General features: G+C 42.8%; 1 protein-coding gene across 1 annotated transcript; it reads right to left on the reverse strand.

Moving 5' to 3' along the window:
* Nucleotides 1–208: 208 nt before the first annotated feature.
* On the reverse strand, nt 209–27,889 carry LOC132388803 (26S proteasome regulatory subunit 4). Its single transcript, XM_059961226.1, has 11 exons — nt 27,791–27,889; nt 20,515–20,568; nt 16,547–16,643; nt 13,863–13,987; nt 12,506–12,691; nt 9,429–9,557; nt 7,107–7,203; nt 3,989–4,178; nt 3,403–3,554; nt 2,030–2,184; nt 209–520 (listed from the first exon to the last, which is right to left on the reverse strand). The coding sequence occupies exons 1-11, from the start codon at nt 27,791–27,793 to the stop codon at nt 386–388; spliced, it is 1,323 nt and encodes a 440-aa protein (XP_059817209.1). The 5' UTR covers nt 27,794–27,889; the 3' UTR covers nt 209–385.

The following is a 27,889-nucleotide window of genomic DNA, read 5'->3' on the forward strand; positions in this document are numbered from 1 at the left end:
GGGGCTGAGATTTTTAAAAAAGCCATGATTGAATGGCAGAGCAGACCTGATGGATTAAATTCTGCTCCTTTATCTGGTGGTCTATGCTGGATTCACTTGCAGGGTTTAAAGGCAAAGGGAATTTGGGGTAAGACAAATTGACAATCTGAAAGAAAACAGCATCCTCATAAAGCATAGCCACTGCAGAAGACAACAGGAACCACAGTAGTTGATTCCAAAATATGTAATTTACACTTTTTATTAAGATATGACTTACAGGACTTCAGGAAGGTGGAGAAAGTTACGCAAACAACCTTCAAGAGTCAGAAGCTCTGTCCCTAAGCTCCTGCACCTTAAAAGCCTTCAGAGAAGTAAAGTAGAAAGGTTTATGCAAGGAATCGCTAGGTTAAAGGTAAAGTCCTTCAGGTGTGCCCTCCTGTTTCTTGTACAAGACGTTCTCTTTTGACTTCTTGAAGTCTTCATTGGTTACTTTCATCCTTCGCTCACGTAGGGCCATCAGACCAGCTTCTGTACAGATTGCCTGCAACGGGGGAACACAGGTCACATTAAAATGGTGAACACTGCCTGATCTATCACAGCAAAAGCCCTCCCCTCACTGCCACCATCAGGAAAGAGGTTCCACATCATCAATTTCAGGAACAGTTATTAGAGAGCATTGTTTTAAGGTGCTTGGAAGTAGGTACAGAGGAGATGTCAGGGGTAAGTTGTTTTTTCTTTTTTACGCAGAGAGTGCGTGGAATGGGCTGCCAGCGACAGTGGTTGAGGCGGATACAATAGAGTGTTAATAGGGTTTTAAGAGACTCTTGGATAGATACATGGAGCTTAGAAAAATAGAGGGCTACGGGTAACCCTAGGTAATTTCTAAAGTAAATACATGTTCAGCACAGCACCTGTAGGCTTTCTGTTTCTAGTTATTACCATCCAACCATCAGGCTCCTGAACCAGCATGAATAACTTCACCTACCTCAACACTGAACTGATTCCATAATCTATAGACTCACTTTCAAGGACTTTGCAACACATGTTGTTTTATTATGTATTATTCCTTTATTATTTAGTATTTATTTATTTGTTTGTTTCTTTTTCTTGTATTTGCACAGATTGTCTACTTTTGCATATAGATTGTTTGGGTGTAATCTCTCATTGATTCTATGTTCTGTTGTGAATGCCTGCAAAACAATGAAACTGGATAGTATATGGTGCAATATACATACTGTACTTTGATCATGTTTACTTTGAACTTTTAAAAATTTCTACCATTCCCTTAACAAATCTCACTGACACTTCAACATCAGCGTAATCATCTTCCCCACAAACTCCTGATTGTAAGTAGTACAATGCAGTTATAGAAGATGTTGGTGAGAATGAACTTGTATTGTGTACCTTTGGTTGCCTTGTTATAAGACATCTTTAAACTGGAAAGAGTGCAGAGAAGATTTACGAAGATAGGGTTGAAGCAGGAGGGGAAAGATTTAAAGATACCAGAGGAAATGGTAGAGGTGGGTATAATTATTTAAAAGAAATTTTACAGTTATATGGAAAGGACATGTTTGTAGAGATATAGGCCAACCAAATGCAGGGAGTAGTTTGGTCAGAAACATGGCAGGCATGGGTGAGTTGGGCCAGAGGTTCTGTTTCCATTCTGTGACCCTAGTAGCTAAACAAGGAACATTTCGACAGAGATGATGGGAACTTGAATATTTCATAATCTTTTTCCGTTCCCTCACTAAACAGCTCACATTGATCAGCTGGATGGACAAAGACAGGAAGTAGCAATAAATGCAGGAAATAAATCAAAGAACTGCAACCACAGGAAATGTGAAATAAAAACAGAAAATCTCAGTAGGTCAGGCAGCATCAAGTAGAGGCATGGTAGCAAAGCAGTTAGTGTTAGCAGTTACAGTATTGCACTTACCAATGAGATCACCCCTGATGATATTGAACTCCACAAGGTATCATAGGTTGATCCCCTACACCTAGGACATAATCTAGCTTGAGGCAGATAGAAAGAATAAAGTCCTCCACACACCTTAATATCTGCCCCAGACAGATCATCTTTGGCCAGGATCAGCTCATCCAGACTCACGTCTTGCGCCACCGTCATCCTACTCGTGTGGATCTGGAAGATTCGGCGCTTTGTCTTTTCGTCAGGAAGAGGGAATTCAATTTTACGATCAATCCTTCCTGGAACGATAGGAAGTGCAAAAAGAGACTAGCATTTGATTGGCCATTGGATTATAATTGCTACATTATTGATAATCTGTACCAGATGATTAGAGGTGTAGATTGAGTGGATGGCCAGAGGCTTTTTCCCAGGCTAATATGAGGGGGCAGAATTTCAAGGCCATTGGAGAGTATAGGGTGATGTCAAAGGTAGTTTTTTTTTGAGAAACAGAACGATATGTGTGTGGAACACTCTGCCCGGGTGGGGGTAGAGGCAGATACATCAGGGACATTTAAGATTCTCTTAGATAGGCACAATAATGTCAGAAAATTGGATGGCTATGTTAAAGTGATCTTGAAATAGGTTAAAAGGTTAGCACAACATCGTGGGCTGAAGGGGCTGCACTGTACTGTACTGTTCTATGTTCTGAGATACAGTGAAAAATCTTTATTTGGTATGTCCCCTATACAGATCATTTTCAAAACATCAATACACTAGATGGTACAAGGGAAGAATAGTAATAAAATGCAGAATAAAGCTTTACAGTTACAGAGAATGTGCAGTGCAGGAAGACAATAAAAAGTGCAAGGACCATGACACGGAAGATTGCGAGATCAAAAGCTCATCTAACAAGAGGTTAATTCAACAATCTCATAACAGTGAGATTGAATCTGTCTTTGAGCATAGATAGTGCATGTTAAGTTTTTGTATCGTATGCCCAATGGAAAAGGGAGGAGAGAGAAAGTCTGGGGTGGATGGGCTGCTTTCCCGAGGCAGCAGGAAGTGCAGACAGAATCAAAGGAAGAAAGGCTGCTTTCCTGATGTGCTGAGCTGTGCCCACAATTTTGCAATTTCTTGTAGCTTTGGGCACGTGTCTTTTCTACTCAGAGGGTGATGGGTATATGGAACGAGCTGCCACAGGAAGTGGGGGAGTTGAATATAATTGCATTTATAAGACATTTAGACAAGAACAGAGAAAGGTTTGCAATATTTTATATGCCATTAAGCAAGAGGTCTGTGGACCCAGGTTCTTAACTGGTTTGGAGGGAAGCACAGGCAAATAGCACAAGCTCAGGTAGGATGTGTTGGGCCAAAGGGCGTAACTCTGTCGCTCTAAACAAACTGAAGGTCCACAAGATCACATTCCCAGGAAACGGTGCCTTATATTTACCCACAATTTCTCTTCCACAATTGGCTGCTTTGTGAACCTGATCAAATGGCAGCTTCTATAGACTGACCTGGCCTGATGAGAGCTGGGTCCAGGGTTTCTATTCTGTTTGTGGCCATGATAACTTTCACGTCACCCCGAGAGTCAAACCCATCCAGCTGGTTTAGTAGTTCCAACATGGTTCTCTGGATTTCCCGCTCACCACCAGAGTTGGAATCATATCTGAAAATGGAAGACAGATCAGTATTTGGCATAATGACAGCTGGTACCGTCCGGATCAAACAGCGTCCACACACGATAGCAGGCGCAGTCTGCACCGAACATGCCGACAGTAGGCGGAGTCTGTACCAAACACAATGATAGCTGGTACAGTCCAGATCAAACTGTGCCCACAAGCAATAGCAGGCACAGTCCGCACCCAACCAGCTGACACGGGCGCAGTCCGTACCAAACACAATGATAGCTGGTACAGTCCTCATTTTACCAAGCTGGTTCTATTATTGAACTATTGGTTAAGGATATCAGGACACTTCTATCACAACCTCCTAGTAGTACCAAAAGTTATATCCTCTGTGCACTGAAGTCTATAAACTGAAACAATCCTTTTAGGCATTGCATAATCTAAGTGCTCAATGGCACTCCTCAACCCAGCTGACCTCTTAGTGCCGATGGCATCGATCTCATCAATGAACACGATGGAGGGTGCATGCTCTTCGGCGACCCGGAACAGCTCACGCACCAGCTTCGGCCCGTCCCCCAGGTACTTCTGGATGAGCTCCGAGCCGACCACCCGCAGAAATGTCGCCGAGGTCTGATTTGCTACGGCCTTAGCCAACAGAGTCTTACCTGCAGTTAATTAAACATGGCACTAGTTAACATATTGTGATGCTTACAGAAATTGTTGCATCCTATTCAGCAGATCCTGTTATACAGATGTAGATGTCACAGCAATATTTACTTTTTTTAAAAAAGGACTACAACCTTGTCATAGGTCTGGAGGCTTGTGTGCCTCAGTGACCCAGAGAGCTAGAGTCAGGGCCTTGTGCTGTGGCTCCTGGTAGGGTCACCCATGCCAAACAGGTCAAAGGGTAGAGGCCAGACTAAGAATGGTCTACCAGTCCTCCAGGTTTGGGGGTTCAGCTCAGGACTAACAACCCTAACCGGTCAAAATAAAAATTGTTATGGAAACAGCAATGAAGAAACCACGTAATTCTATGTGTGATGAGATTCCTGAATCTCCATCCAGGACTTGACTTTAATGAAAACTGAAAGGAAGCTACTGGCATGATGAAGGACCCCGAACCACACCTGAGATGGTCAAGGACAGAGAAATGGACGACCTTCATTGCTGCCCTAAATGCCAGAGGTGTAACAGGCAGCAAGTACAATAATGAGTAGCGGGGAGATGGCCAGTATAAAGAGGTGAAGGGATGGGATACAGCAAGAGCTGAGAAGTGATTGGTGGATCCAGTTGTGGGGCTGGGGTTATAGACAGATTGGGGGACAGGATAGGTGGGAATTGAAGCTGGGAGGTGATGGATAGATGTGACAATGGACAAGAAGATGGAATCTCAAAGAAAAGGAAGACAGGGCATGGATTAAAAAAATGACTTAGAACCACAGCACAGTATCAGGTCCCTCCGATCCAAAGAGCCTGCTCCACCCAATTACACCCAAGGATAGTGGTTAGCGTAATGCTTACAGCGTCAGCTGTATGATCAGAGGTTCAGTTCCTACCGCAGTCCGTAAGGAGTTTGTACATTCTCCCTGTGACTGCATGGCTTTCCTCTGGTTTGCTGCTACATTCCAAAGCCGTACAGGTTGGGTTAGTGCAGGGGTCGGCAACGTTTACCACTGAAAGAGCCAATATGGACCCATTTCCCACAGAAAAGAAAACACTGGGAGCCACAAAATGAAATAACACTGCATACAACGGGTTTTTTTTTGCCTTTATGCTATGTATAAACAAACTATAATGTGTTGCATTTATGAAATTGATGAACTCCTGCAGAGAAAACGAAATTACATTTCTGCATGCAACAAAAGCATTTTGAACTCCGAAAAAAAGACGTTGGGTTGAAGGTTACTCCGTAGGTAGCCTACCTTGGATCGAAAAATTAAAAGACAGCGCGCACTGGCGGGTGTCAGGCATTGGCAGTGGTGATGTATATTAATAGCGATAAAAAACACGTTGTAGCGGTGTAGCGCTACACGCAGCGCTAAAATAAAGACTGCAGTCAAAGGTAACTTTATTCGAACTAAACAGCCTTGCTTTAAAGCCCCCTCAACCCGTCCCCGTGGGCGCGGATGCTCCAAAAGACACGTACTCACAAACCCCCGTAGGCTATCTCCCTTAGCCGGAACAGAGGCTAATTGTGAGCCGGTTCGGATGTGCTAGGAAACGGTGTCTCCGCAAAGTTTTCAGATTGTACAAGATCACCATAATCTTCAAATTTCGAATTACATTTCAAAAGCTAACAAACCACGGGGAGCCGCATCACAGAGATCAAAGAGCCGCACGTGGCTCTGGAGCCGCAGGTTGCCGACCTCTGGGTTAGTGAGTCATGAGCATGCTATGCTGGCTCCAGAAGTGTGCCGACACTTGCCCAGTGCAACTGAGTTGATGCAAACCAGACATTTCACTGTTGTATGCTCTGATGAACATGTGACAAATAAAGCTAATCTTCATCTTTGAATGTGAAAGGAAACCACAGAGTCATAGGGAAAATATACAAGCTCCTCAGACAGCGGCAGGAACTGAACCCAGATCACTGGTGCTGTTACGCAAACTGCTATGTTACTGTATCCCCCGTTTGTTGAATGTTCCTAATTCCAGTTAGGAGACATAATATTGATGAGGCCTGGAGTCACATACTGACCAAACTAAGTAACGACAGATTTTCTTCCCAAGAGGTGTTTACAGAACTGATGTGTTTTTATGGCAGTCCAGCAGTCTTGTGATCAGCATTACCTAGACAATTATTTTTAATAAATTCCAGATTCTGCACTCAATTATTTGAGTTTAAATTTCCCAGCTACCAGAGGAACATATTCTCTGGAACTCTGGCCACTGGCTGAGTAACTTGAACAATACATTACCATAACCCTAAAGTAGAAACATTAAACATACATCAGGTAGTAATTAATGGATGAGAGTATTTAGTTCTGAGCAGAACATTTCAGGCCAAGACCCTACATCAGAACTGGAAAGGAAGGGGGAAGAAGCCAGAATGAGGTAGTGTGGGGAAGGGAAGGAGTACAAACTGGCAGATGATAGGTGAGACCAGGTCAGGGGTGAAGGTAGGTGGGTGGAGGAGTGGGGATGAAGTTAGAAGCTGGGATGTGATGTGGAAGAGGTAAAGATCTGAAGAAGGAACCTGATAGGAGAGGAGAGTGCACCATGGAGAAAGGGAAGGAGGAGAGGAACCAGAGGGAGATGATGGGCAGGTGAGGAGAAGGGGAAAACCAGAACAAGGAGTGGAAAGAGAGAGGAGGAGGAGGGGAGAGAAATTGTTCATGCAATCAGGTTGGAAAGGCCTCTCAGTTGCTGAGCTCCAGGGCTATTAATGCAGGTGTGAAGTTCATGGTAGGATCCCTGCAACGTCCATAAGATGCACCAAAACTGACAGCGTAGATTCATTCTAAGCTACAATCACCAGCTAAATCACTAATGATAATTCTCAGGGGCTCTGTATTCCGAAAGGAGCTTTTTAAAGGAATTTCAAACATTAACTGCAAATGAGGCAACACACACAATTTAAACATGTAATTTACCTGTGCCAGGTGCACCATAAAGAATAACTCCTTTAGGAGGCTTAATTCCCATTTCTTCATAATACTCAGGATGGGTGAGCGGAAGTTCCACAGATTCCTGCAAGAAAAATAAACATTTTAGGTATTAGTAAAAAGAGACATGCAGTGTGTACTATCTTTCACTCCCCTCTCAGGACATCCAAAGGTGCTTCGCGACAAGGAACTATATAAATGTACGAAAAGTATATCATTTAGAGATTCTGTAATGTTGATTGCAATGGCATTGTAATGTTGAATGCATACAGTCATTCAATACTATTACAACCTTATCAAGAATTTTCCACTTGTAAAGGCTTTTTACAGAACCTACTGAATGTTTCCAGTAATTGTTTTTAATTCAGGGCTTCCAGTTTTAGTGATTTTTATTTACAATCCTATAACAATCTCAAATTATTCTTCTTCCTCTGGACTACCAACTCAGTGGGTATGGTTAGGTTGTTTTATGGGTATTCGACAGGGGGTTAAGTTTACTGTAAAGACAGGTATAGAAATACTTGCAGTTACTTACTGTGCTATACTGAATTGATTACTGCAGTGCCAGAGATTTTTTTTAAGCGAGAGATTAAACACATACCTGCTCCCTCAGGTAGATGTAAAATATACAATACTGTTTTCAAGGAGCATTGGGTTCTGATTAATAATCACTCCTCATTCACCACGTCTGAAGCAGACTATTAAGCTATTTTCAGGGGGCTAGCTGTGGGATCTTGCTCTGTACATTCGAGCTACCAGGATTCCTCCAGGAGTTTTGGTTTCCTCCCACAGGAATTCCAAAGATATAGGGATACTACGCTGTGATTATGCTACATTGATGTCAGAAGCATGGTGACATTTGCAGGCTGCCTCCACATCTGTGAATGGCGTTGGTCATTGACGCAAATAACGTGTTTCACTGTAGGGACAATGTACATGTGACAAATATGTTTAATCTTTAAAACTCTACTGAATGTTCAAATTGATGAAACAAAGTGGATTTGTGGGAGGAGGTTTCTGTGAAGTGCAACTTACACCAGGTAAGCTCCCTGTCACAGATTTTACAGATTCTATAAATCAATTATAAAACTTCCAATGCACATTTAGAACCAAAATTGCCTATCCATTCTCTATGATGGCAAAGGACCCTTATTCCCCAGTTGCTCTAGATACCCCATGCACACACCACTCTCTGTAAGAAGCCTACCTCTGAAATCCTTCCCTATACTTGCCTCCAAACACCTTAAAATAATGCCCCTCATATTAACTATTTCCACCCAAGGAAAAAAGCGTGGCTGTTCACTCTATCTATGTCTCTTACCATTTTGTACACCTCTATCAAATCACCTCTCATCCTTCCTATCTCCAAAGGCCAGACTGTGTATATGCCTTATTATCAAGCAATGCGTAACAATGTAAAACCAAAATCTATGAAAGACTTGAGGGACAAGGTTCTAGCAGTGAAATATGTCTAATCGTATGGTGTTGAAGCCCCTCGCGCTACAAACAGTGCCCAACAAAAACAATAATGCTCATAAATCGGGTTAACCCCTATTGACATCAATGGATCTGGAGTTGAGACGGTAAAAAGCTTCAGGTTCCTCGGTGTCCACATCACCGAGGACCTCACGTGGTCTGTACTCACTGGCTGCGTGGTGAAAAGGGCACAACAGCACCTCTTTCACCTCAGATGGTTGAGGAAGTTCGGTATGGGCCCCCAAATCCTAAGAACTTTCTACAGGGGTACAACTGAGAGCATCCTGACTGGCTGCATCACTCTGCCTGGTATGGGAACTGTACTTCCCTCAATCGCAGGACTCGGCCCAGTACATCTGTAGTAGTGAACTTCCCATGATTCAGGACATTTCCAAGGACAGGTGTGTAAAAAGCGCCTGTAGGATCACTGAGGACCCAAGCCATCCCAACCACAATCTATTCCAGCTGCTACCATCCAGGAAGCGGTACCGCAGCATAAAAGCCAGGACCAACAGGCTCCGAGACAGTTTCTTCCACCAGGCCATCAGACTTCAGTATACTGAATATTACATTGATTACTCGATTTATTATAAATTACTATGATTGCACATTTAGATGGAGATGGAACATACAGAATTTTACTCCTCATATACATGAAGGATGTAAGAAATAAAGTCAATTCAATTCAAATGAGCTATAATTGAAAGGCAAAGCAGACTCAATAGATTCAATGGCCTAATTATGATCTTACATCTTATGGTCAGAGCTGTGTGCTTGGACTTCTACTCTAGAACAGGATTGAACTTTGAATTCAGACTATGAAGAAAGTCCCACCTTGATTTCCTGGATCTGATTATCCAGCCCACCAATGTCAGCGTACGTTTCCTGTGGAGCCTTCTCAACTTTCATGACGGTCACCAGTGGATCTGTATCGTCAGTCAGCACTCCGATCACTGCATGGACCTAATGCAGAGGACAAGAAAAAATTTGTTGCCGTGTGCCTCTGTGATATTCAGTGCTTTTCAATTTGAAGAGCATGCTGTAATTGTATACTCAAAAATCAGACAAAAATATCTGTGTGTGGCTTGGATAACGGACTACTTGACAGACAGACCTCAGTATGTGTGGTTGGGAGACTTTAGGTCTGACACGGTGGTCGGCAGCACAGGAGCGCCGCAGGGGACCGTGCTCTCTCCGGTCCTGTTCACCCTGTACACATCAGACTTCCAATATAACTCGGAGTCCTGCCATGTGCAGAAGTTCGCTGATGACACGGCCATAGTGGGGTGTGTCAGGAATGGTCAGGAGGAAGAGTATAGGAAACTGATACAGGACTTTGTGATATGGTGCAACTCAAACTATCTGCGTCTCAATATCACCAAGACCAAGGAGATGGTGGTGGACTTTAGGAGACTTAGGCCTCATATGGAGCCAGTGATCATTAATGGAGAATGTGTGGAGCAGGTTAAGACCTACAAGTATCTGGGAGTGCAGTTAGACAAGAAGCTAGACTGGACTGCCAACACAGATGCCCTGTGCAGGAAAGCACAGAGTCGACTGTACTTCCTCAGAAGGCTGGCGTCATTCAATGTTTGTAGTGAGATGCTGAAGATGTTCTATCGGACAGTTGTGGAGAGCGCCCTCTTCTTTGTGGTGGCGTGCTGGGGAGGCAGCATTAAGAAGAGGGACGCCTCACGTCTTAATAAGCTGGTAAGGAAGGTGGGCTCTGTTGTGGGCACAGAACTGGAGAGTATGACATTGGTGGCATCGCTGAGTAGGCTACGGTCAATCATGGAAAACCCTGAACATCCTCTGCACTGCACCATCCAGAGACAGAGAAGCAGCTTCAGCAGCAGGTTGCTGTCAATGCAATGCTTCTCAGACAGGATGAAGAGATCATTACTCCCCAACGCCATTCGGCTCTACAATTCAACCACCAGGGGCAAGACATGTTAAGTGCTGGGGTTAGGACTGAGCTTAAGTTACCACTCAATGCACTTTAGTAAACTATTTAAGAACTTTTTAAAAGCTATTTATTAATGCTTTTTGGGAGGGTGATTTTAGATGCATATCATATTTATACTGAGTTAAATACTGTATGTAATTAGTTTTGCTACAATAAGTGTATGGGACACTGGAAAAATGTTGAATTTCCCCTTGGGGATGAATAAAGTATCTATCTAATCTATCTATCTATCTAAAGATGTATGGGCTCGTGGGTTTCTTGGTCAAATGGGTGTAATTGGGCTGGAAGGGCCGGTTACTGTGCTGCATCTGTAAATAAATAATGACCGGGATTTGTAAGGGGACAACAACAATTAATGATAGTCACTGCACTAGTGAAGATCACAAATCACTTGCAAATTGGTTTGAAATTGATAAACATTAGCTTTGTCACATGTACATTAAAACTTACCATGAAATGCATCATTTGTGTCAACAACCGATACAGTCCAAGGATGTGTTGGAGGCAGCCCACAAGTGTCGCCACGTTTCCAGACCCAACATTTAATGACCTCAACTTATTAGCCCTAACCTGTACACCTTTGGAATGTGGAGGAAACCAGACCGCAGGGAGGAAATCAGTGCGTGGAATGGGCTGCCATTGGCGGTGGTGGAGGAGGGAACGATAGGGTCTTTTAACAGACTCCTGGATGGGTACATGGAGCTTAGAAAAATAGAGGGCTATGGGTAAGCCTAGGTAGTTCTAAGGTAATGACATGTTTGGCACAACTTTGTGGGCCAAAGGGCCTGTACTGTGCTGTAGGTTTTCTATGTCTCTCTGAAACCCATGCGGTCACAGGGAGAACATCCTTACTGACAGCAACAGAATTGAATCCCAGCTGGGGATTGCTGGCGCAGTTAAATGCTTGCATTAACCGCTAATGTGGCACCAGCGAAATAAAAGGGGATATTTAAAAATTAAGAGTATTTTGGCTGTTTTTTTCCCTGTTAATATTAAAACAGTCTCCATCATAGAACAGTAGAGCACAGGAACAGACTCTTCAGCCCACAATGTCTGTGCTAATACAATGTCAATAAAAGATAACCCCATCTGCCTGCACATTGTCGCTGCCCCCCTCCTTTTTATCTGCTGATACATGTAGTCATGACAACCTCACAAGGATCTATTTCCAACATGTTGCAGAGAGACGAAAGGGTGAAAATGCAATCCTGGAATCTGGAGTGCAAACTGACTACATGGCCCAGAACAGGGCTCCTAAGTTATGTCCACGGAAAGGTCACTGTTAGTGGCCCTAATGTCACACACATTATTTTGTCATAAGAGGAGGGCGGCGTGGCACTGTAGCTTTTTAGCACCAGTGATCAGTGTTCAATTCCAGCTGCTGTCTGTAAGGAGTTTGTACGTTCTCTCCATGACCACATGGGTTTCCCTGATTGCTGTAGTTTACTCCCAGATTCCAAAGATGTACAGTTACGGTTAGTAAGTTGTGCATACGCTACGTTGGCACCAGGAGTATGGCGATACTTGCAGGTGGCCCCCAGAATATCCTTAGACCGTGTTGGTCATTGATGCAAAAGACCCACTTCACTGTTTTGATGTACAAATAAAACTAATCTTTACCTTCCTCTAGCATTCTGTGTGTTGCTCAAGACTTCCCAGAATCTCTTGTGTTTAATTTTCATCTTTATGGGTCCCTGTCCCTTGGAATAACAGGGATTCAGGGTACTGCACAACTTGGCAAGCCATCTCACTCCCTGCCCTCGTCTTTTTACCAGGTCTCGATTGGCAAGGAACTGATCTGATCACAAAGCACATGTGCAAATACTGAACCGTTTGCCTCCATTCTGGATACCTCCCAACCCTTTTTAGACCAGCAGTCATCTTAACCCTCACGCAAACAAATAAAAGTCAACTCCGCATTCATTTTAAGGCAGTAACTTGTTACCTTGTGGTTGAGTAGGACGGAGCAGCCTGGCTCAAGCAGATCTTTATCCACAAATGACAAGATGCTGACATAATGCTCTGAGCCAACAGACGTCGATACGATGGCGTGGTTGTCATCGATGATTTCCTCCAGTGTACCCACAGACATGGGTGTCCCTCTCAGGTCATCCACCTTTGACCTTTCCTCCTGTTATCAACGGCAAAATCAACAGGTTTCTCTGAAATGCACTTTGTGGGTTGGCCTATCATCCCCAAAAACATAAAGAGTAGGCTCTTTTTCCTGCTCTTTCATTCAGTAAGATGCTGAATGATCTGTTGCTTCATGCAGTTTACCTCAATACCCTAAATTTATTAATGTCTGTCAGATAGATGACTGATCAAGCTGTCACACCCTCCTGCATTGAAATTACAGCGAGATGATGTTAATGATTCCTCATAAAACACCAGCAGCTGTTTAGCACATTGACCCACTACAAACAAATGCCAAGTGATACAAGATACAGGTGCAGAGTTAGGCCATTCAGCCCATCGAGGCATCAAAGGATATGGGAAGAAGGCAGGGGAATGGGATGACTGGAAGAATTGGATCAGCCCATGACTAAATGGTGGAGCAGACTCAATGGGCCAAATGGCCTACTTCTGCTCCTATATCTTATGGTCTTATGATTGTCTGCTCTGCCATTCAATTATGGCTGATTTATTATTCTTCTCAATCCCATACTGTTATCTTCTCCCCATAACCTTAGGTGCCCTTACTAATCAAGAACCTATCAACCATTTTAAATATACCCCATGACTTGGCCACCATAGCCACCTGTGGCAAGTTCACACATTCACCCCCCTCTGGCTAAAGAAATTCCTCCTCGTCTCTGTTCTAAAGGGATATCGGGATGTCCTTCTATTCTGAGGCTGTGTCCTGTTGTCTTAAGACTACCACACTACTGTAAACATCTTCTCCATGTTGTCTCTATGTAGACCTTTCAGTATTCAATAGGTTTCAATGAGACCACTCCATCCCCACATTCTTCTAAACTCCAATGGGTACAGGTCCAGAACCATCAGATGCTCATCATACATTAATCTCTCATCCCCGGGATCATTATCATGAACCTCCTCTGCATCCTCGCTCCAGGTTCCAGCATCTGCAGTCCTTTATGTCTCCAAGAAGAACTGCTTAATGCTTGCACTGAACAAAATGCATACAGATATGGAGGAATAGATTAAGGGTGCTGGAGGTCACAAATTAAATTTTCATCCTCAGATCCAATAAATTCTCAGTGTCAGATGTCGTCTAGTCATGCTTACTGTCCTGTGCAATAGTATAGCTTTCACACTTTTGGTCATTTTCCAGTACAAACCTCCTGCTTCTCTTCAAGTGGTTTCATTTGTTCCTGATTTCTGATGAATTCTTCTTCCATTAGAAGATAATCTTTTATTCGTTCCAATTTCAGCAATTTCAGACGGCATTGTGTGTGAGGGGTCACTATCGGCAGAGAGGAAAGAGGGGAGATTATTCTTAGTATAGGCTATTAGTGGTCGACAATGCACCTTGCCCATTTTGGAACTCTACCAGACTCAAGGCTAGATACCCTCCTAAACCTGGGACTCAACTGCTCCCCTTGAAAACAGATCCTTGATTCCTGAGCAGTAAGGACAGGGAGCAACACCTCTGCCACAATTATTCTCAACACAAGTGCCCCACAAGGCTTTGTCCTCAGCCCCCTATTCCCCATAGAATTACGACTACCTAGCCAGATTCCTTTTCTAATTCCATCAACAGGTTTGCAGATATCACTGTAGCGGGCTGTATCTCAAATACTGATGAGTCGGAGTACAGGAAGGAGATGGAAAACCTAGTGACATGGGGTCATGGCAACAAGCTTTCCCTCAATGTCAGCAGAACGAAAGAGCGGGACATTGACTTCAGAAATGGGAGGGGTTCACGTGCTCCTGTTTACATCAGAAGTCAAGAGGATTGAGAGTTTCAAGCTCCCAGGATTGAACTTTACCAATAACATGCCCTGGTCCAACCACATAGACATCACAGACAAGAAAGTTCACCAGTGCCTCTACTTCCACAGGAGCCTGAAGAAATTTAACCCTCATCAATTTTTGATACACCATAGAAAACATTCTATCTGGATACTTCACAGCTTGGTGCGGCAACTGCTCTGAATATCTGCAAGAAACTGTAGTGAGTATAGACACAGACATAATGGAAACCAGCCCACTGTACACCCCCACCCCAAGGATTGTGTCTACATTTCTTGCTGCCTCAGTAAAGCAGCCAGCATAATCAAAGATCCCTTCTACTCCAGGTTTTCCCTCTTCTCCATTCACCTTACGGGCAGAAGATACAACTTTCGCTGGCAGCTTGTTCCACCCTCTGAGTGAAGATGCTCCCTCTCAGGCCCCCCTTAAATATTTCAGCTTTCACCCTTAACACTTTACCTCTAGTTCCAGTCGTACCCAACCTCAGTGGAAAAAGAGCACAGAACACTACAGTACAGTACAGGCCTTTTGGCCGACAATGTTGTGCCGACCCAGTAAGCTACTCTAGGAGTAATTTAACTCTTCCCGCCCACACAGCCATCCACTTTTTTCATCCATGTGCCTATCTAAGAGTTTCTTAAATGTCTTTAAGGTACATGCCTCTAACTAATATCCCTGACACCACATTCCACACACCCATCACTCTCTGTGTAAAAAACCTACCTCTGACATCTCCACTTTATTTCCAATCCCCGTAAAATTAGGCACCCTCATATTAGCAATTTCCACTCTGGGAAAATATCTCTGGCTGCCCACTCTATCTATGCCTCTTATCATCTTGTACACTCCTATCAAGCCACCACATATCCTCCTTTGCTCCAAAGAGAAAAGCCCTAGCTCACTCAACCTACCTTCATAAGTCATGCTCTCTAATCTAGGCAGCAACCTGGTAAATCTCCTCTGCACCGTCTCTAAAACTATGTTCCAAAGAGTGAAGACCTAGCCTGGCCCTCTAGTCCTGGCAACAGCCTCAAATCTTTTCTGCATTATTTCCAGTTTAGACACATCTTTTCTAGAACAGGGTAATCAAAACTCAGATTCAGGTTCATTTACTTGTCATCTGTACATAGAAACATACAGAGAAATGCGTTCTTTATGTCAATAACCAGCACATGATTATGATAGTGCCACCATACATTCCAGCACAGTACTCACAAACTGGCCTCCCCAATGACTTGTACATCTGCAACATAACGTCCCAATTCCTGATGAGTTATGACCGATGAAGGCCAGCGCATTAAATGATTTTTTCACCATTGTATCTGTTTGGTGACACCACTTTCAAAGAATTATGCATCTGTATTCCTACATTCCCCTGTTCCTTTACACCCTTCGGTGCGTTACCATAGTATAAGTCTTACACTGGCCTGACTCCCTAAAATGCACCACATCACTGGTGGGCACACGGAGTGAGCTGCCAGAGGAAATAGTTGAAGCAGATACAATATATCATTTGAATTGGTATGTGGAGGGGTGGTGTTAAGAGAGATACGGGCCAAATGCAGGAAATTGGGGCAAGCAGGGTTGGCACCATGATCAACATGGACTAGTTGGACTGAAGGGCCTGTATCTGCACTGTATTGCTCTATAAATCACACTTATCTGTACTAACATCAATTTTCCACTCCTCAACCTGCTTCCCTAACTGACCAAGATACATGGAAGACTCAATAAAGTCTTGTCCTTTCTAAGATCAGATGCTAAAGACCTCAAAGAACATTTTTAAGTTATTTTCTCTGTTCTGACCAATTTTTACCCCTCTTTAATATCACTAAAACAGATGGTCTGAAAAGTCTCATACTGTTGTGTCCTCCCTACATTCCAACTCTGACTGCACATTTAATAGCTCTTAACAAGTTGTAAAGCAATTTGGAATACAATAGAAAGGAAGGTCTTCCTTTAAGCAACCTCAAACCATAAAAGCAAACCCTTTTCCTCATTCCATCCATTACTAATAAGGTTATACAACACCCAGGATAGAAAACCTTACCCAGGGGCAACTTGCTGGCAGCATCTGGTCCTTTGGTTTTCTTCTTCTTCTTTCCTACTCTCGTCGGCACAGGCGGCTCATACTTCTTCTTCTTATCCTAGGACGCACAAAGGAGCTACCCTTAAACATCTGCCTTTTTAGATTCCATGCCCAAGCCTGACACAGATTGAAACTCACTGGTTTGACGTTCTGTGGCGTGTTTTAAATCTGCTGCTGTTGGTTTGCAGAGCGGCCACCAGAGAAGCTGTATTAGCAGCATCAAAGAGAAAGAACCTAAACTCTGATTTATAACCCTTGGAAACTCATGTATCAGTTTTCCAACTAGAGTGTGACTTATGGAATCCCACAAGCAAAAAAAAGGTATAGAATTTATTGAGATATTTTGGCTTTGTAACTGCTCCTTCTATGATTCTACAACCTTCAGACTAATTTTCAAGGACTTTTTACAAGACCTGTTCAGAGTATTATTTACAGTTTGTCATCTTTTGCACATTGATTGTTTGCCAGTCTTTGTTTATGTATAGCTTTTAGTAAATTCTATTGTATTTTTTCCTCTAATTGCCTGCAAGAAAATGAATCTCAAGGCAGTATAATGTAACATATGCATTCTTTGATAATAAATTAACTTTGTGAACTTTGTAGATGAAATTTATCTTCTCTTTTAAATTTTATTACATACCCATGTTTCAAAAGCATTAAGTTCGGATGAAGAACAACATGCCAAATACCTTTTTCACCACCTGTCTACCTGTGATGCTACCTTCAATGAACTATGCACGTACTTGTCGCAAGAAGGGACTGTGTACATTTAGTGTGCAAGGTAGTAGCCCTTTTTTGAATATCCAAGGGGGCTGCTCCTTACATTCTGGCTGCATTTTAGCCTCAGTACAGAGGGGTACAAGAAGGTAGGATTATGTCCTAGTAAACCTGCCCCAGAGGCTGGCTAAGACACCTATTCTGGAGACTGGCAGAGGAGGGATCCGCCCGGGCTGACTGCCTGGCGAAATTCAGTTGGTACAGCTATGCTCGACTACCTGTGAAAAGAAGAACATGTGGTGCTCATAGGTAACAGGTATTTTGAGATTGTTGGGCACCACAGGGGATAAATGTCATCCTTGATGAGGATGTGAATGTGGTAGTTTAGTCTGTGTTAGTCACGATTCAACCATCAGGCTCTTAAACCAAAGGGGTAACCTCACTCAGCTTCACTCGCCCCATCACTGAAATGTTCCCACAACCTAGGGACTCACTTTCGAAGACTCTTCATCTCATGTTCTCTATATTTACTGTTTATTTATTTATTACTTTCTTTTGTATTTGCACAGTTTGTGTCTTTTGCACACTGAGTGAACACCCAAGTTGGTGGAATCTTTCATTGATTCTGTTATGGTTATTATTCTATTATGGATTTATTGAGTATACCTGCAAGAAAATGAACCTCAGGGTTGTATATGGTGACATATACGTTCTTTGATAATAAATACTTTGAACTTTGATTTGTCTCATTTTTGTATGTGATTGAACAATAGTACTGTAGTGGTTTGAATTTATAATAAAAATAGTTTTGTAAAAAAAAATGTTTCTCCGCTCCATTACACTCTAGTGCACTACCGGAGTAAAAATCCTAAACTGCTTTAACTTTGCAAACTACATCATCTCATTTTTCATTAAGAACAAGTACTGTGTACTTCAAGTCCTAACCAGCCTACAATCACTCAACTTATGTACAGCCTATATCTACAAGCAAGTGATGAAGAGATGACTGGGATGGATTTGCTGAATGCTGTGTATCTGTCCGGTGGGAATCTGGTTCAGGTTACAAGTGGTTTCCCACAAACTGAACCCAGCCATAACCAGGGTACGACCTGTTCAGCTTTGAAACTGTAAGCTTTATATTACATTTCCCAAAACAATAAAAATGATTTCTAATGGATTTTTCTGTTCTAAGCTTCATTCTACATTTCATGACACGGCAATACACATGAAAAGTGAAATGGCGAGTCTAAAGCTCAGGTTTAGGTTTATGTTGGGGATTCTTGGGCCAATTTCTGCACTGGTCAGTTCCCAAGCATGCCAGAGAAGAGGGTTTCAACTCATAGTTGGACTCTTGCAACCTGATAGCAGCTAGTATGTGATCAGATTCAAAATTATTATAGGACATGAATTTTTTTTTGGTGACAGAAAAAACATCAAATTATTTAAAATTACAGAAGAATTACATCAAAAAAAAGAGTAACGAGGTAGTGTGCATGGGTTTATGGACTGTTCAGAAATCTGATGATTCAGTGCAAGAAGCCGTTTCCTAAGAAATATTATCATTTCATGAAGATGGGAACAAGGTAATGACCAAAACAAAAACGTCTCAGATCAGAATCAGATTTATTATCACTGACATATATCGTGAAATATGTTGTTTTGCAGCAGCAGCAGCAGCAGCACTGTGCAATAAATTTGAAAATATTACAAGTTACAATAACAAATGTACAAACTAAATTTGTGCATAAAGTGAGGTAGTATGTTCAGAAACCTGATGGTGAAGGGGAAGAAGGTATTTCTAAAACACAGTGTGTGGCTCAGGCTCCTGTACCTCCTCCCTGATGGCAGCAATGAGACACTAGAAATATCTGTGCAGTCACCGAATATTGAAAGGTCTAGATATACTGGATGTGCAGCAGGCGATTCCAAAGTGGGAGAATCTAGAACCAGAGGGCACGGCCTCAGAATAGGAGGACGTCCCTTTAGAACAGTGATGAGGAGGAATTTCTTTAGCCACAGAGTGGTAGATCTATGGAATTCATTGCCGCAGATGGATATGGATGCCAAGTCATTGGAAATATTTAAAGCAGAGGTTGGTAGGTACTTGATTAGTAAGGATGTCAAGGGTTACGGGGAGAAAGCAGGAGGATGGGGTTGAGAGGGATAATAAATCAGATTGAATGGTGGAGCAAAATTGATGGGCAAGAGAAGAGGCTTGGTGCAGATCAGCTTTGATCAGATTAAATGATGAGGTAGCTTTGAGGAGCTGAATGGCCTATTCCTGATTCATGATCGAATGGTGTAGCAGATTCAATGGGCCAAATGGCCTAATTATGCTCCATGTCTTATGATCACAAAAACAAGTGGAAAATGAGAAAGGGCTCAGGGAATATTCCAAAGGAATATCACACTTTCGGGACAGGGCGGCAGGAGTACTCGTTCTTTCAGTTATGGTAAAACCAAGGACAATAATATTGAAAGATGTAAAATTCTCAGCAGATGGGTGTTGGGAGACTGTTTCTGCTGTCAGGTAAGTCTGGAACTCAAGTCACAGTCTCAGAAGAGATCGCCCATTTAAGACTACTGTGAGAAAATTCATTATTCAGGTGGGTCTAATCTTTTGAATTTGCTACACTAAGGCTAAGGATCCAGGAGGAATTACATCAAAATTGATAATGCCATCAGATATTGATCAATTTCTGGCAAATGAGGGAATTGAGGGCTCTGTGCACACAAGCATGTGCAAATGCCGGAATCTGGATCAAAATAATAGTTACTGGAGGAACACAGAATCAGGCAGCATCTGTGGAGAGGAATGGAGAGTCGATGTTTCAGGTCAACACCACCAGTTCAGATGAAGGGTCTTGATCTCAAACATTAACTATTTCCACCAACAGAAGCTGCCCGACTCATTGAGTTCCTCAGTAGTTTGTTTTTCACAACCTGGTCTTCTTACCCCACTAACCCCTTCCCCTACATTCTTGATTTTTCATTCAGTAAAATGTTATTCTCTCTTCAGTTCAAGAAATATTAACTGTATCACTCTTTGCAGATGCTGCTAACTTCTTAAACTTTGCTTCTTTAAGGCTGATACTGTTTAATGTGCACTTAAAACATTAATTACCAGGGTGGTACAGTTAAAGGAACTAGTTATAATTTAAATTATTACAACAGTCACTACAATGAACAGTGATAAACATTGAAACACTCACCTTATCATCTTTCTTACCACCTCCAGCCCCATGACCTCCACTTTGGCTCTGACCCTAAGGGGAGAGAAAAGACAGTGGGTCATCCAACAGCGATCTTGATCAGTCATGACCTACCCAAACACTGATAGGGCCTGTTCCTGGTCAGTCCTTGAAATGTTAATACGCAAGTCTTCATAGCAATGCCACAGGCGATGTATGAATAAAGGTACAGAACATTTACTTGCCGACAGAGCCGCCCATGCGTGACACAGGTTGGCACATGTAGAAAGAGCCGTCTGCATGTGAGGCGTGCTGGCACACACAGCAGTACATGTCTGACACATGCCTACATATAGAGCCGTCCATGAATGACGTTTTATCACTATCAAATATAAACTTCTCAAACTCTTTATATACCTCTTATCCATACAAGCAGCTTGGTATAACACATATTGACATAAACAGCTGTCTATGTATAACACACTTCTGCACAACAGCTGTCAGCAACCGAAATCAGATGTAGATGAGATTCCAAGAAATTATTTTGTCAAAGTACCGTTGAATATTCATCAGCCTGATTTGTCTCTCTTCACCGACTTTGCCTGACCTGTGGCGTATTTCTAACATTCTCCATTGATATCAAAATAAAATATTTGCATTATTTTCACAAGTACGTGTTCCAAAGACATACGGGTTAGGGTCACCGACCAGGGTTCAATTCATGCTGCTGTCTGTAAGGAGTTTCTACATCCTCCCCGTGACCGCATGGGTTCCAGTTTCCTTCCACATTCCAAAGAAGCACAGGTTAGGGTTAGTAAGTTGTGGGCATGCTATGTTGGCGCAGGAAGCATGGCGACACTTATACAGTATTATCCTCAGACTGTGTTGGTCATTTTTGCAAACAAAACATTTCACCTGCATATTATGATGTTTCAATGTAGATCAGACAAATAAAGCTAATCGTTGTTTGGGAAGGTTTGTCAGTTTTTGCATGGTGGGGTTTAAACTACAGTTGCAGGCTGATGGGAATCAGAATGCCAGAACAGTTAGTGGAGAGGTTGTGGGGACAGATGTTTGTAAGACCTCAAAGTGAGGAATCAAGAGGTTGAGCATGGTGCGACTAGTGTTCTGAGCTGTAGATATTTCAATACAAGAAGTATCCTAAGAAAGGTGGGTGAGCTCAAGGCATGGATGAACACGTGGAATTATGATATTGTAACCATGAGTAGGAGGTATTCAAAAGTGAAATTCTGAGAGTACAAAGTCTGTATATGACAGTCAGAATAAAAGATAAAGATAACAAGTGAAGAAATTATTGGTTTTCAAGAGATATCGAGGCAATGGTTAAAAAATAAAGTGGTGTATAGCAGGTATGAACAAATGTTTATTAAGGCAGCTCACATTATTCTTCTTAGGCACTGGTATAATTGTTGCCTTTTTGAAGTAGGAACTTCTGCCTAGAGCAGTGAGAGGTTGAAAATGTCCTGGAAAACTCCCGCCAGTTGGTTGGCACAAGTTTTCAGAACCTTACCAGGTTCTCCCTCAGGACCTGCCGCCTTGTGAAGGTTCACACTCTTCAAAGACAACCTAACACTGGCCTCCGACACAACAATCACAGGGTCACCGGGTGTAGCAGGGATCTTCACAGCTATAGTTATATTCTCCTTTTCAAAGTGGGCATAGAAAGCATTGAGTTCATCAGGTAGTGAAGCATCTATAAGTTTGCTGATGATACAACCATTATTGGTAGAATCTCAGGTGGTGATGAGAGCGCATACAGGAGTGAGATATGCCAACTAGTGGAGTGGTGCCACAGCAACAACCTGGCTCTCAATGTCAGTAAGACGAAAGAGCTGATTGTGGACTTCAGGAAGGGTAAGACAAAGGAACGCATACTAATCCTCATAGAGGGATCAGAAGTGGAGATAGTGAGCAGTTTCAAGTTCCTGGGTGTCAAAATCTGAGGATCTAACCTGGTCCCAACATATTGATGCAGCTATAAAGAAGGCAAGACAGTGACTATACTTCATAAGGAGTTTGAAGAGATTTGGTATGTCAACAAAAGCACTCAAAAACTTCTATAGATGTACCGTGGAGAGCATTCTGTCAGGCTGCATCACTGTCTGGTATGGGGAGGGGGAGGGTTACTGCACAGGACTGAAAGAAGCTGCAGAGGGTTGTAAATTTAGTTGGTTTAATCTTGGGTACTAGCCTACAAAGTACCCAGGATATCTTTAAGGACCGGTGTCTTCGAAAGGCAGATTCCATTATTAAGGACCCCCAGCACCCAGGACATGCCCTTTTCTCACTGTTACCATCAGGTAGGAGGTACAGAAACCCGAAGGCACACACTCAGTGATTCAAGAAGAGCTTCTTCCTCTCTGCCATCAGATTCCTAAATGGACATTGAACCATTGACAACTACCTCACTTTTTTATATATATTATTTCTGTTTCTGTATGGTTTTTAAACGATTTAATATACATATTCTGTAATTGATTTATTTATTATTTTAAAATAATTTTCTTCTATATTATGTATGAAATTAAACTGCTGCTGCTAAGTTAACAAATTTCACGACACATGCCGGTGATAATAAACCTGATTCTGAGGAGTATAAGAAATGCAAGAGAACAGTTAAAACAGAAATCAGGAGGGCTAAAGGTGGGCATGAGGTTGCCTTTGCAAACAAGGCGAAGGAGAACCCTGAGAGACATGTTAAGAGCAAAAGGATTGCAAGGGACAAAATTGGTAAAAGAGATGGGGGAGATGTTAAATACACTTTCTGCATCTGTATTTACTCAGGAGATGGACACAGAGCCTACAGAAGTAGATACGGAATCTATAGAAGTGAGGCAAATGGGCATCATGGACCCTGTACAGACTACAGAGGAGGTGTTCGCTGTCCTTAGGCAAATCAGGATAGATAAATCCCCAGGGCCTGTCAAGGTATTCCCTTAGACCATACAGGAGGCAAGTGCAGAAATTGCCCAGGTCCTAGCAGAGATAATTCAATCATTCTTAGCGTCAGGAGAGGTACTAGAGGACTGGAGGATTGGCAATGTTGTTCTGCTGCTTAAGAAAGGCTCAAAACATAAACCAGGAAATTATAGGCCGGTGGATCTAACATCAGTTGTGGGAAAGCTATTGGAGAGTACTCTAAGGGACTGGTTAGATAAGCATTTAGATTAACAGGGACTGATTAAACTAGTCAACACTTCATGGGTGGTAGGTCATGTCTATCCAATCTTATAGAGTTTTTCAAGCAAGAATGGACGTATGCAAGACAATGGATATCGTCTACATGGACTTTAGTAAGTCATTTCATAAGGCCCAACATGGGAGGTTGGTCAAGGAGGTTCAGTCACTCGGCATTCAAGACAAGGTAGTAAATTGGATTACACATTGGCTTTGTGGGAGAAGCCAGAGAGTGGTACTACATGGTTGCCTCTCTGACTGGAGGCCTGTGCCTAGTGGAGTGTCTCAGGGATCTGGTTCATTGTTGATTGTCATCGAGATCAATGATCTGGATCAGCAAACTTGTGGATGACACCAAGACTGGGGTGCAGTGGACAGTGAGGAAGACTATTCTGGCTTGCGGAGGGATCTGGATCAGCTGGGAAAATGGCAGACAGAATTTAATACAGACAAGTGTAAGGTGTTGCACTTCCGTAGGACCAACCAGGGTAGGTCTTACACAGTGAACAGTAGGGCACTGAGGAGTGTGGTAGAACAAAGAGATCTGGCAATACAGGTCCATAATTTGTTGAAAGTGGTGTCACAGGTAGATAGGGTTGTAAAGAAAGCTTTCAGCATATTGGCCTTCATAAATCAATGTACTGAATGGAGGTGATGGAATGTTAAGTTGAAGTTGTTTAAGTTGTTGGTGAGGCTTAATTTGAGTATTGTGTACAGTTTTGGTCAGTTACCTGCAGGAAAGATGTAAACACGGTTGAAGAAGCACAGAGAAAAATTACAAGGATGTTGCCATGTCCGGACAATCCGAGTTATAAGGAAAGATTGAACAGGTTACAACTTTATTCCTTAGAATGTAGGAGATTGAGAGGAAATTTGATAGTGGTTTACAAATTATGAGGGGTATAGATGGAATAAATGCAAGCAGCCTTTTTCCACTGAGGTGGGGTAGGACTACAACCAGAGGTCATGGGTTAAAGGTGAGAGGTGAAATGTTTAAGGAGACCATGAAGGGAAATATTTTCAGTCAGAGGGTCGTGAGATTGTGGAACAAGCCGTGCATGCGAGCTACGTTTGGACAGCTATATGGATGGTAGGGATATAGAGGGGTATGGTCCCAATGAAGGCCAATGTGAGTGGGAAGTTTAAATGGCTCAGCAGGGACTAGATGGGCCAAAGGGCCTGTTTCTGTGCTGTACTTTTCTATGACTCTATGTCTTCTCACAACAAAGCATAGCTATAACCAGGGACACTGTCACATTAGAAGCAGGGTGTCTAGTCACCTTGACCAAAGGGTGCAGAGCTGTGGCAAAGTACAAATCCTAAGTTACAAAAAATAAAAATTCTGATCAGTTAGTAAGGATTTCTCTGCCAATTCTGCTCCTACAAGAACACTGCGTAAACAAACCTACTTAGTCTACATTACCACTTGATGTGACAATGCCAATTTTTGTTTGATACACTTCTATGATCCCTTCTCTAAAGTTTCAAATCTGTATAACATCTAGTTCTTTTTTTTTGCGCAACATTCCCCGGAAACAAGGATTGTTCCTATCATGGAAAACACAGTGAAGTACTTCACTGCATTACTGTATATCAAAGCACAGTCACAATTGTACTACAGTGAATGGAATAGCCAAGGAGCACATAGCACTTTCTAGCAAGCAGTGATATGATGTACTGATCAGAGAAACCATTAGTCATTCCTGAAGGAGGAAGTTACCCTGATTCAGAATAACACCAGAGGAACTTCAACATCTTTGCAATGCCTCTTCCAAAAGATGACATAAATGGCAGTCCAGCACTTCTTCCTCAGTATTTGTTGGTAAAGGCAGATACATTAGGGGCATTTACGACAGCTTTCTGCTGAAAACATACTATTTCCTCACACATACAGGTTAGGGGTAGTGAGTTGTGGGCATTTAAAAGACAGTTGGACAGGTCCATGAACAGTAGAGGTTTTAAGGGAAAAGGGTCAAATGCAGGCTGAGATGGCATGGCAGTAGTTGGGCTGAAAAGCCTGTTTCCGTGTTGTATGAATCTATAATCAAGCATCAGCTCCATTCAACTCAAACATTTTCACATATTGGGAATTTGCTGTGGTGTTGGTGCAAGACTCTACAAAAACAACATTCAACAGTTCTAAGAATAATTATATAAAAATTATATTACAAAATAAACTATGACCCAATGAAGGTAATGGGACTCAGCGACTCAACTTGAAACACTGAAGCACATTAAACATTGAATGGTATCTGCCTCTCATACCAACACATGGTATTTTCTTGTATTAAATATGCCACTTGTTTCAGAAAGTAACATCAAAGAAATGAAATGTCAATGTACTGTACAGGTTAGATTGTTTTCCCTAAAGTAAAGGAGGCTGCGGGGTGACCATAGGGAGGTTTATAGAGTTTTGAAGGGGGCAAACACAAGGTAGATACTCTTTTTCCCCAGGGGTGGAGAGTTTAAAACTGGAGGATGTAGGCTTAGGGTGAGAGACGAAAACTTTAAAGATAATACAAGGGACAAATTTTCACACAAAAGATAATAGGTATATGGAATGGTCTACCAGAGGAAGCAGTAGAGGCAATTACAATTACAGAGTTTAAAGATATTTAGATCCGGAAATATTTATATGGGCCAAACACAAGCAAATGGGATTAGCATAAAAAGGCAAAACAGTTGACATGGATTAAAACCCATTTGATTGCAGCACAACTCTACAAAATCACACCAATGACATTAGCTGGTTACAATCACTCTCTAGCCTTCTGTCGTTCTCTCCATCTCCTCTGTTAGTCAGGTTCAACCACAGATATTGCGTCCCAGCAGTCTAGATACGCAAGGCAGAACACTACAAAATGGAGAGCAAACTGTTGCCCATGTAGCAAGCTTCCCCACTCCATGGATCTGTTGAACCCAAAGGAACGGCAGAGACCGATACAGTTTGACACCAGCAGTGTTGCAGGAGTTGCCAGTCAGTGCTATGCTCAACGTAGGACCTTACGGACTCCACCTCTGGATTTTTCCCCTGGGTTTATTCCCAAAGCCGTCCCCACAGAGTGGATATAGCCACAAGGCAGTGGAAATTTGAGATCAGAGTTTTCCTTCTCCTAGATGAACTGCCAACCATGGCTGACAAGCTCCATCTGCCAGAAGCAACTGGTTTTAAGGTACCCGTAACCCACCCCTAGCCCCTTCTCCTGTCAGTGGAAATTATTCCACTGGGCAAAGTAGCAAAGCCACACGTGAATGCCAGGAGCTAGACTTGGTTGGCAGAGGCTATTTGAGCCACACAGTATTGGGAGCATTTAATAGACAGTGGGAGTTTGTACCCATTACTACTCCTGGCTGTAACAACTTTAAGAAACCCCATTACCACTCCTTTTTCTTCTACCCCCCCCACATTTCTAAAGATTAGTTTTATTTGTCACACGTACATCGAAAATGGAAACATAGAGTGAAATGTGCTACTTTGCATCAACAACCAACAAAGTTCGCAAATATCGCCACGTTTCCTGCTCCAACATTGCTTGCCCACCAACTCACTCAGCCTAAAGTCCAACACTTACCCTAATGGGAAGAAACACAGGCGATCATAGGAAGAACGTACAAACTCCTTACAGACAATGGTGGGAATTGATCCCCGTTTGATGGTCACTAGCACTGCAAAGTGTCGCGTCAACCACTACACTTACGTTGACCTTACTTCACCCCTCCTTCTTTCCCTCTCTGTCTCCTTTCTCTCCCATCCCTCTTTCTTCCCTTTTCCTTTTCCCCCATCTTATCTTCCTCTCATTCCCCTCCACTTTCTGCTCCCCCCTCGATCACTCTCCTCTTCGCTGTCTGCATCTCTCTCTCTCTTCCCTCTCACCCACCTCGCTCCCTCTTTTCTGTTTCCCTTCCCCTCTCTCCCGGCGGGGGGGAGGGGCGATGAGTTGACAGAACCGACGTTGCGGTCCCGTCCTGTCGCCCTGATCCCGAGCGGTGGTGCCATCCCCAGACTCCCTCCCTCACTACTCCCTCTCTCTCTCTCACCACCCCTTTCCTCTCTCTCTTTCTTTCTTTCTCTCTCTCTCTTTCTTTCCGTCACACTCACCATCTCCTCTTGCTCTCGCCGTCACTGTCGCTCTGGAAACACGTCACTTCGGACGGCGGCTGAGCGGCAGAAACGCGTTTTCGAAACGGCCGCCAGCGC

Source organism: Hypanus sabinus, chromosome 2 (genome assembly GCF_030144855.1).
Source record: "Hypanus sabinus isolate sHypSab1 chromosome 2, sHypSab1.hap1, whole genome shotgun sequence".
Classification (NCBI taxonomy): Eukaryota; Metazoa; Chordata; class Chondrichthyes; order Myliobatiformes; family Dasyatidae; genus Hypanus; species Hypanus sabinus.

Coding starts and splice junctions, on each gene's coding strand:
- LOC132388803 (XM_059961226.1), bottom strand. Junction 13,988..16,546: donor TGCCAGCAAGTTGCCCCTGG/GTAAGGTTTTCT, acceptor CTCTGCCGATAG/TGACCCCTCACACACAATGC. Junction 12,692..13,862: donor CACTTGAAGAGAAGCAGGAG/GTTTGTACTGGA, acceptor CGTTGATAACAG/GAGGAAAGGTCAAAGGTGGA.